General features: G+C 45.5%; 1 protein-coding gene across 15 annotated transcripts in view; it reads right to left on the bottom strand.

Moving 5' to 3' along the window:
- Positions 1-98: 98 nt before the first annotated feature.
- Positions 99-10,493, bottom strand: part of VDAC1 (voltage dependent anion channel 1) — a 103,578-nt gene continuing 93,183 nt past the window's right edge. For 13 of the 15 annotated variants that reach the window (XM_063611696.1, XM_063611694.1, XM_063611695.1 and 10 more), the window contains 4 exons: positions 10,216-10,443; positions 4,071-4,221; positions 1,975-2,032; positions 99-1,050 (listed from right to left, as the gene is read on the bottom strand). In XM_063611696.1, the coding sequence (XP_063467766.1) occupies positions 959-1,050; positions 1,975-2,032; positions 4,071-4,221; positions 10,216-10,443 (529 nt within the window). In that variant the 3' untranslated portion in view covers positions 99-958. The remainder of the gene's footprint in view (positions 1,051-1,974; positions 2,033-4,070; positions 4,222-10,215; positions 10,444-10,493) is intronic. The other 2 variants (XM_055233400.2, XM_055233399.2) reach the window with 2 other exon arrangements.

The following is a 10,493-nucleotide window of genomic DNA, read 5'->3' as shown; positions in this document are numbered from 1 at the left end:
TAACATATAATACATACACAGAGCATGAAGACAGAAAACAAATCTAAACAAATGCCCTGTTTATTTATATCTTATTAATAAAGACAACAGAAGGAGGATGAGGTTTCAATATTTTATTCAAGTTTTTTTTAAGTGTTGTTAATTACAGCATTTGAAGGGGAGGATCTAATTCCAACAAAATGGAAGACTCTAAAATGTACCCATTAAACTGCTAAAAAACAAATTGAGTGGTGAGAATACAACAGAAGTCCAATTTAGATTCTGAGTGTTGTCACCATGTGATTACAATCACACAGACACTTCCAAGCTTATAGCTGGAGCTCCTGGAAGCTATTTCATACTCTGGTGCAAGGGCAAAAAAAAAAAACACAACACAAGAAGGAGTAAGTCCTGAATTATTGGCTTCATCACATCCACCTTCTCCACCCCAAAATGGCACAAAAGAAACAGTGACCACACCCTGCAGACCTTTTGGTGTAAAAGAGATGATGATGAACTGGGGTGGGAACAGGTCATGAAGATCTGTCTAAAAAAGTCCCATTCAGGTGAGTTTGTACACACCATCAAGCAGCGAGCCTCTCATCAATTAGAGTTAGGAAACCAAGGTTCGATTCTCAGGAAATCACAATTTCATTCATTTACTCAATATGAATTTACAAAGTGCCTACATATTATCAGCTTCCACTTGCAGCCATTTCTAGATAAAAAAGAAACCTGGCATCTCAAAGGGGCCACCAAGTTCTCCCCGAGTCTACCACTGAAAGGACCTTTTTTGGAAATGGGTTTCTTCTGTACCTCTGGAAGGGTAACATCTTAAAGCTGAATCAACTTTAACCTGGAGGGCTAACATATTTAGCAATACTTGCATCCCAGACATACAACATTAAAAGATACACTAAATTCTGAAGGTAGCTATGCTGCAAAATATTTTAAAATTAAACAATTGTACAGTATTCATTTATGCTTGAAATTCCAGTCCTAGACCAAGCTTGTGGCCACCAGCATTGACGTTCTTGCCATCCAGAAGAGCTGACAGTGTCAGTTTGATACCTGCAGGGAGAAAAATGAGGGATAGGAAAGGAGGAGGAATGGTGGAAAGAAATGACAAGAAAGATTAACAGCAAATTCAGAACCTGTTCCAGGTATTATCAGCAGGGTCCAAACTACATGGCCCTTCAATCCTTGTTACTTAGCACCATCTGACCCAACAGGTATCCTACAGTGGGCTTATAAAACAACTATAATTATCCCACCGCCAAGACAGCCTACCCAAATCTACTTCTGGAACCCCACTTTCCTTTTTCCTCTCACTGTTCCCCTGGTACAATTAGTCTCTAGCACTGGCAGCATGCAGTAAGCTTCTTTGGCAATCATCCCTTTAAATGAAACCTCAATCCTGAATCCAACCTAAGGTCTTACATGTTCATGTTCATAGTGTACACACACGTGTAGTGTGCATGTACATCCACAGATGCACACAACAAACTGACATTCCCTGGAATAACCTGATTCAGGGAGTAGCTGGTAATCTTAGATTTCCAGGGTTCAAAGGTGGTTACACGCTAGAATTATAATACACCGTGGACTGGCCTGGCCAGCTGTGCAGAGGAAACCTGCAAACCACTTTTCCTATTTGTCTTTTTACAGTGGGGCTGATTTATAAGTTAGTTTTGAGAATCTGCCAGAAATAAGTATCAAGCATTATGTACACACTGGAAAAAAGGATGGAAGAAAATAGCTACGCATATGTTAGCCTCTGCCTTTTTCCTCCTGCTTGCTACATCTCATATTCTCCAAATGTTTTATAATGACCCCATACTCCTTTATAAACATTTAATTATACTTTACATATATCCATTTATATATACCCACTGTATTATATAAACATTTTATAAGCAATGACATAAATCAGCAAACCAGCACCACAATTTTTTTTAAGATAAAGAACCGATTTCACACACAAGCAACACATACCTGGCTTTAGAGTCTGAGTGTATCCTAAACCTATCAGGCTGGAGTTGTTCACTTTAGCCTAATCAAGGAAATGACAAAACAGAGAAAACATTAAGTATAATACTTTGCACTTCCATCTCCAGAATTAGAGCTTTTTAGTCAACCAACCTTGGACTTTAGAATCAAAATTTTTTATGACCATCTTGTTCATGAGATTCATTAAATTCAATATAAAATACATCAATTTTAGGCGCATACTTTCCTGTTCAAATGGTGTGCTGAGATCTGACACCCCTCATAAGAACAAAGCAGAGAAGGAAGGCCTCTTAGGGGCCAGTGTCCTTTTGCTCATATAAATAACGAGGCTCCTTTTCTCTTGTTTTTAAGTGCTTGCTGTTAAGGGAGCCAAATTCGGTTCTAGTTTAGGAGACTTAAAAAGGGCTGTCCATAAATTACACAAACCAGTACAGACACCATTCTGCAACATGAGATTCCCTCATTTCACCCCAAAGAGATACAGCCTCCAGTGCCCTGTGACAACAGAAATGAGCCCAATAGGATTTACTGCAAAAACTGTGAAGTAGTTCGAGGGCCTGTGAGCAATGCCAGAGACTCTGTAAGATGCCAACTGACTACTGATTTCTTAATATGCTATGCAGGAGCTGAAAAGGAGAATGAAAAGTGAGGCGGGGGGGATTATCAATTAGAACCCTAGATTTCAGAGTGCCCCTTTTAACAGTCCGCATTATAGAACAGGAACTGGTATTAATGGAAGAGGCTCAACAGTAAGCCAGTCTGGCTCAAATCCAGTTCCCAGCACTTTCCTGCTGTATACCTTTAAGCAAGTTACTCACCTCTCTAAGCTTCTAGTTCCTCATTTATAAAAACAGAGATGACTGGCTGGGCGCCATGGCTCATGCCTGTAATTCCAGCATTTTGGGAGGCCGAGGCAGGCAGATCACCTGAGGTCAGGAGTTCAAGACCAGCCTGACCAACATGGTGAAACCCCGTCTATACTAAAAATACAAAAATTAGCCAGGTGTGGTGGTGGGCGCCTGTGGTCCCAGCTACATGGGAGGGTGAGGCAGGAGAATCACTTGAACCTGGGGGATGGAGGTTGCGCAGTGAGCTGAGATCGTGCCACTGCACTCCAGCCTGGGCAACAGAGGGAGACTTCGTCTCAAAAAAAAAATAAAAAAATAAAAAACAGAGATGATTGGCCAGGCATGGTGGCTCATGCCTGTAATCCCAACATTTGGGAGGTTGAGGTGGGAGGACAGCTTGAGCCCAGGAGTTTGAGACCAGCCCAGGCAACAGAGCGAGTCATTGTCTCTACCAAAAACTTTTTTTTTTAATTAGCCAGGCATGGTGGTGTGCCTATAGTCCCAGCTACTTGGGAGGCTGAGGTGGCAGGATTACTTGAGCACAGGAGGATGAGGCTGCAGTGAGCTGTAATTACACCACTGCATCCAACCTGGGCAACTAAGCAAGACCTTGTTTCAAAAAACAAAAAATAAAAAAAACCCAGAGATGATTAAAAAAACAAAGCACCTATTTCAAATGGGATTAAACACAGTAATCTACATAAAAGGCTCTGCACAGTGCCTGGTACCCATAAGAAGTATTAGTAGTATGATCACTGTACTCATTTGGAACTCTTTTCAAAGTGAGAACATCTCTCATTTTGTTTTTGTTTTTTGAGACGGAGTCTTTTTTTTTTTTTTGAGATACAGTCTCACTCTGTCACCCAGGCTAGAGTGCAGTGACACGATCTCAGCTCACTGCAACCTCTGCCTCCCCGTTTCAAGCAATTCTCCTGCCTCAGCCTCCCGAGTAGCTGGGATTACAGGCACACGCCACCACGCCTGGCTAATTTTTGTATTTTTAGTAGAGACAGGGTTTCACCATGTTGGCGAGGCTGGTTTCAGACTCCTGACCTCAAGTGATCTGCCTGCCTTGGCCTCCCAAGTGCAGGGATTACAGGCATGAGCCACGGCACCCAGCAGCATCTCTCACTTTGAGTAAGTTGAAGCACAGCACTCCAGCAAACCTGAAGGATTCCAACATAAAGAGCAGATGGGCCTGCCTGTGAGATGCGTGATTCCACAGATACCCACCGAGAAGCAGGCGTCAGGGTCAATCTGATACTTGGCTGCTATTCCGAAACGTGTGTTACTGTTTCCTGCTGTCCAGGCAAGATTGACAGCGGTCTCCAACTTCTTGTTCACTTTCTGGTAAATGGAGCCGCCAAACTCTGTCCCGTCATTCCTGCAAACAAGCACAGCACAGATGCTGAGCTTCCCAGCGAGGTGAGCTGCAGCCCAGACAGATCCACCCAAGTCTCCCAGAAGACAGGGATGCCAGAAATGGACTGAACCAATACTGGTATTAAGAGAAGTCAGAAGTTCACCAAATTTCACAAAACAGGTACTAAATTACAGGAAGTCTGATAAGTATAGAACAGGCACCTGGCCAGGCACAGTGGCTCACACCTGTAATCCCAGCACTTTGGGAGGCCGAGATGGGCAGATCACTTGAGGTCAGGGGTTTGAGACCAGCCTGGCCAACATGGTGAAACCTTGTTTCTACTAAAAATACAAAAATTGGCCGGGCTGGTGCCACACGCCTGTAATCCCAGCTACTCAAGAGGCTGAGGCAGGAGAATCACTTGAACCTGGGAGGCAGAGGTTGCAGTGAGCCGAGATCGCGCCACTGCACTCCAGCCTGGGCGACAGAGCAAGACATTGTCTCAAACAAAAAAACAAAAAGCCAGGGGAGAGGGGGTACGTGGTGACTCACGCCTGTAATCCTAGCATTTTGGGAGGCCGAGGCAGGAGGACTGCTTGAGCCCAGGATGTAGCCTGGGCAACAGAGCGAGATCCTGTCTCTATAAGGGAAAAAAAAGAAGAAGCAAGCAGAGCACTGAGATTCTGAGTGATTTATTTTTACTGCTACTGATGTTATTACTTTTATAAATGATTCTACCAGAAAAATGGCATGGAAGTCCGGATGCAGTGGCTCATGCTATAATCCCAGCACTTTGGGAGGCCAAGGTGGGCAGATCATTTGAGGTCAGGAGTTTGAGACCAGCCTGGCTAACATGATGAAACCCTGTCTCTACTAAAAACATAAAAATTAGCTGGGCATGGTGGCGGGTGCCTGTAATCCCAGCAACCTGGGAGGGTGAGGCAGGAGAATCACCTGAACCCAGGAGGCACAGGTTGCAGCGAGCTGAGATCTCACCACTGCACTCCAGTCTGGGCGACAGAGTGAGACTCTGGCTCAAAAAGTAAAAGTAAAAATAAAAAATGGTATGGAAAGAGAAGAAAATGAGAAGAGAACACAGCCAGAAATGGCAAGAAAGGTGGGGCTGCACATATGCCTCAGAAGGCAAGTTAGAGCCCTTGGCACAACCTGCTGCAGCCACTGCTGGGGAGATACAGTTGGCACTGACCCAGCCTCTTGGAGGAGCAGCACTTCAAAAGAGCTTAATCCACAATTCATCTCGTCCACCTGTACATACTCCTCACCCACGCTGCAACATCTAAGCCCGGCAGGATTTGAAAGGGAGCTTTTTGCTACATCATAAAATGTCTCCCTCTTTCAAAAACATTCAGAATGAAACCCCAGCTGGCCAAGCTCCCTCCTCTCTTACAAACACACTGAATGACTCCAGTTGCTGGGAATATCCCTTTCCCTTCTTCAGTCATTCAAATTCTCCTCTTCCTCTTTTTGGGACCCTGCTTAAGCTCTCAGAATTTGAATGTCTGCGCCACCAGCTGAACAGCCTATACAAACTCTGCAGTCACTGCCACCCCTAAAAAAGCATACGAAGAACTGAGTCTACACTTTGTCCTCTGTCGGGCTGGGATCTGCACAGATCATAGACTCTCTCATTACTGCTTTCAGATTGTTGTTTATACGCACAGTGCATACTGGTGCCTGGTCAGAAGCAACCTTCTCCATGGAGGGAACCACAGAAAACAAAAACAGTTAAAGTGGCTGCCACCGGGGAGCTGGGATGAGCAGGCTGAGGCAGGCTGGAATCACTGCTTTTCATAAGCCCATCTGTACTGTTTGATTTTACAACCATGGGTTCAGACTCCTTTGATTAAAAAAATTGAGAAAAATTTTAATGCTGCAATTTTTTAAAAAGGAATGGCCATCCTCCTTGCATGAGATGGTCTTCAAGCCTGCCTAGACCCTCTCGAACATCTTTAACATAAAATCAGTGTCTGAGTTCTGCCTCATCATTGTGGGCATTTCCAGTGGAAATGGCATTGGTAACTGTGAGTCAGAGCCCATGTACTTTGGAATCCAGCAAAGGACTTTAGGACCTAAGAACAAAAACTCTAGTCTTCACAAAACACTCTCCCTAAATCAGAGAATACATTCTAAATTTTCTTTTTTTTTTTCCTCGAGATGGGATCTTGCTCTGTTTCCCAGGCTGGAGAGCAGTGGCAAAATCATAGCTCACTGTAACCTCAAACTCCTGGGCTCAAGTGATCACAGGCATGTTGCCACCATGCCCAGCTAATTTTTAAAAAATTTATTAGAGACAGAGTATTTCCATGTTGCCCAGGCTGGTCCCAAACTCCTGGCCTCAAGTGATCCTCCCGCCTCAGCCTCCCAAGTAGCTGTGATTACATGTATGAGCCACACATTGTAAATTTTCGTTTCCCCATGAAATTCAGCAAGGCAGACATTATGCTTCCAGAAACTACAGGGAGACCCAAGCACTGCCTGATTCACAGAGAATCCTGTCTTCTGTAGACAGCCCAAGTATGCTACAATAAAACAGCAGCCTGTCAAAAATAACAGATTTTTGAATGACTTTAGTAATATATTCAAATGGGGAAGTTTCTTGGGCTTACATGTTTTTAAAAAGACCAGACTTTTCAGAATATCCTAAAATCAGGAACACAATACTGCCTTCCTGTACAGAGCTTTCAAAACCGTAAACAGAAGCCAGATGCAGTGGCTCATGCCTGTAATCCCAGCACTTTGGGAGGCCAAGGCGGGCAGATCGCTTGAGCTCATAAGTTCAAGAACAACCTGGGCAACGTGGCGAAATCCTGCCTCTACAAAAAATACAAAAATTAGCCAGGGGTGGTGGCATGCACCTGTAGTCCCAGCTACTTGCAAGGCTGAGGTGGGAGTATCACTTAATCCCAGGAGGTGGAGGCTGCAGAGATCGTGCCACTGCATTCCAGCCTGGGTGAGACAGCAAGACCCTGTCACCAAAAAGTAATAAATAAATAAACAAACAGGTGGAACTGTTCAAATTCATCTATATGAAGCACAAAGAATTTCTGTTATGCATCTGGGCCCCTGCAAGCACCAGGGCAACCCAGATGAGTTGTGTCAGCTGCCTTCATGCTGGTTCCAAAAATAAACCATACCCACTTATTGCTTATTTAAAATGCTGAAGCTCAGATATATGGGGGAAATGGCTAACAGCCATTGTTTCTCCTAGAATTAGTGCCGAAGAATTGGTGCCAATGCCCAATTTCAAACCAGGGAAAACACTTCCCATGCTAATCAGAATTCTACATTCAAAAATATTTCTATGCATGTGGTATGTTTCCTATAGCTTTTTTGTATGTTTCACCTTTTCTTAATTAAACATACAATAAAATTGATATTTTATTTTCTTTTTTTTTTTTTTGGGACGGAGTCTTGCTCTGTTGCCCAGGCTGGAGTGCAGTGGTGTGATCTCGGCTCACTGCAACCTCCACCTCCCAGGTTCAAGCAATTCTCCTGCCTCAGTCTCCCAAGTAGCTGGGAGTACGGGCGCCGCCACCACGCCCAGCTATTTTTTGTATTTTTAGTAGAGAGGGGGTTTCACCTTCTTGACCAGGCTGGTCTTGAACTTCTGACCTCGTGATCCACCCACCTCGGCCTCCCAAAGTGCTGGGATTACCGGCGTGAGCCACGACGCCCGGCCAAAATGGATATTTTCTTGGTATACATTTTTATGAATTTTAACACACGTACACAGATTAATGTAACCATGACCACAGTCAGAATATAGAACAGTTCCCTTCCCCAAACTCCCTCAGTCACCGCTTTGTAGTCATACCCTCCCCGCCCCCTGCCAACAACTAGATTGTCCATTTCTATAGTTTTCCTGTGAGTTTTTAGCTGTAACAGATTCCAAATTAATGATAAAAATTCCTCAAAAAAATTTATTAATGGAAATATTAGTTTACACATTAATATCATTGATTTGCCTTAAATTTAAGAAGTTACTTCTTTAGTGACCTCTAGTGGAAATAAACATGGTAACTCTGCACCCAACTTGTGCCTGTCACAGGTTAATTCCTCATGAAACTAAATAAAACAAGGTTTATGGATAAAACAAGATTCATGAATGAAATGTGTTTCCCTTAACCTAAATCATCAATCTACTTCAATTCTCAAGGGGCTCTCTCCTAACCTATAATCACTGTTTCCCTTCGCCATACTGTCCAATAGTTACTTTTACATGCTTTATTGTACAGAGAACATACTTTGTAACTGAGATAATCAGCTCCTAAATTTGTGTACCATGTCTACATGTCATCAAGCCCAGCAGACTAATCCTCAGGCATTAGACAGAGAAAGAGAGCTGTGCCTGCCTGCCTGCCTGCCTTCCCTGCCTTCCCTCCTTTCCTCCTTTTCTTTCTCCTTTCTTTCTCTTTCCTTCTTTCTTTCTTTTCTTCCCTCTGTGGCCCAGGCTGGAGTACACTCGGCTCGCTGGACACTCCCCGCCTCCGGCTCCCGTGATGCTCCTGCCCTGGCCTGCGGGCTGCCTGAGATTGCCGGCGCGCGCCACCACCCCTCCCTCCTTTTTCTCCTTTGGCTGGAGGCGCGGTTTCGCCATGTCGGCCAGCATAGTCTCCAGCTGCTGACCTCCAGTGGTCTGCCCGCCTCGGCCTCCCGAGGTGCTGGGACTGCAGACGGAGGCTCGCGCACTCGGTGCTCGGTGTTGCCTGGGCTGGAGCGCGGTGGCGTGGTCTTGGCTCGCTGCAGCCTCCGCCTCCCACTTGGCCTCCCAGGGTGCTGGGATTGCTGCCTCTGCCCGGCCACCCCGTCTGGGAAGTGAGGAGCACCTCTGCCCGGCTGCTCTGTCTAGGAAGAAGTGAGGAGCGCCTCCGCGCGGCCGCCCCGTCTGGGAAGTGAGGAGCGCCTCCGCCCGGCCGCCCCTTCTGGGATGTGAGGAGCGCCTCCGCCCGGCCGCCCCGTCTGGGAAGTGAGGGGCGCCTCCGCCCGGCCGCCCCGTCTGGGAAGTGAGGGGCGCCTCCGCCCGGCCGCCCCCTCTGGGAAGTGAGGGGCGCCTCCGCCCGGCCGCCCCCTCTGGGAAGTGAGGGGCGCCTCTGCCCGGCCACCCCGTCTGGGATGTGGGGAGCGCCTCTGCCCGGCCGCCCCGTCTGGGAGGTCCACCACAGAGGCCAGAAGCAATGTGGGGGCTGGACATGGTGGCTCACGCCTGTAGTCCCAGTACTGTGGAAGGCCGAGGCAGGTCGATCACTTGAGGCTGGGAGTTCGAGACCTGCCTGGCCAACATGGAGAAACATATGAAAAATACAACTGACAAACCAACCAACCAACGAAGCGACAACAAAACAGGTCTACCCTGGAGTCATACTCTAATTTTTTCTATTTTCCTCCCTTTCTGATCCTTTATCCCACTTTCTTTTTCTTCCTCTTCCTTCTCCTTCTTTTTTGTCAAATAGAGGACTGAGTTATTATCATTGATCCATACAAAGTCCCTCTCTCATTTATTTTCTTTAATTCCCACCCCCCATTTCTATTCCCCGCCTTCCCATGTGCAACCTTCCTAATATGTTTGATATGCATCTTTTTGTTTGTATGTACTTTTAGAAAATGTTTATTGTTTTGTGTGCAAAAAAAAATTAAAAATAAAAAATAAATAAATAAAAAGACAGAGCTGTTTTGTTAACTAAAACAAAAACTGCAGGGAAGGGACACGCTCTGGACTGACACCATGTCCCTGCTGTAATTAATCAGCCACTTTGTGTATCTGTGGCAATATTTACTGTTCATAGAGTGGAAAGGATCTAAGACACTCCAGGAAATGAGTAGGTGGGAAACAAAAGATAGCAGCAGGCCATGTAGCTCATCTAATGCCAGCAAACTCACTTTACAGTGGTTAAAAACTGGGCTTTCTTTAAAAAAAAAAAACAGTGAAAAGCAATCCCCTTACCACACACACTCCAACCCAACCCCTCCCACCCTGCTGCCCCCATGTACACTTACACATTAGTGTGAAGCTGGAATTCATCAGTCTTGTAGCCAACTGCGAAGTTGCTCTGGGTCACTCGGGATTTTGCAGTCTCAAAATTCATCTGGTAGCCAGCCAGCCAGCCCTCGTAACCCAGCACCAGAGCACCCCGGATGGAAGGCCCAGCAATGTCGAAATCCATGTCACAGCCCAGATTAATGTGCTCCCGCTTGTACCCTGTCTTGATTTTAGCATTTTTTTTCCTGAAGGAAAAGAAGTTGTATTAAGATCAGAAGCTAAGTCACCTTGAAAT

This window comes from Symphalangus syndactylus, chromosome 11 (genome assembly GCF_028878055.3).
Source record: "Symphalangus syndactylus isolate Jambi chromosome 11, NHGRI_mSymSyn1-v2.1_pri, whole genome shotgun sequence".
In the NCBI taxonomy this organism is placed as follows: Eukaryota; Metazoa; Chordata; class Mammalia; order Primates; family Hylobatidae; genus Symphalangus; species Symphalangus syndactylus.
This window is presented reverse-complemented; position numbering and strand designations above follow the sequence as displayed.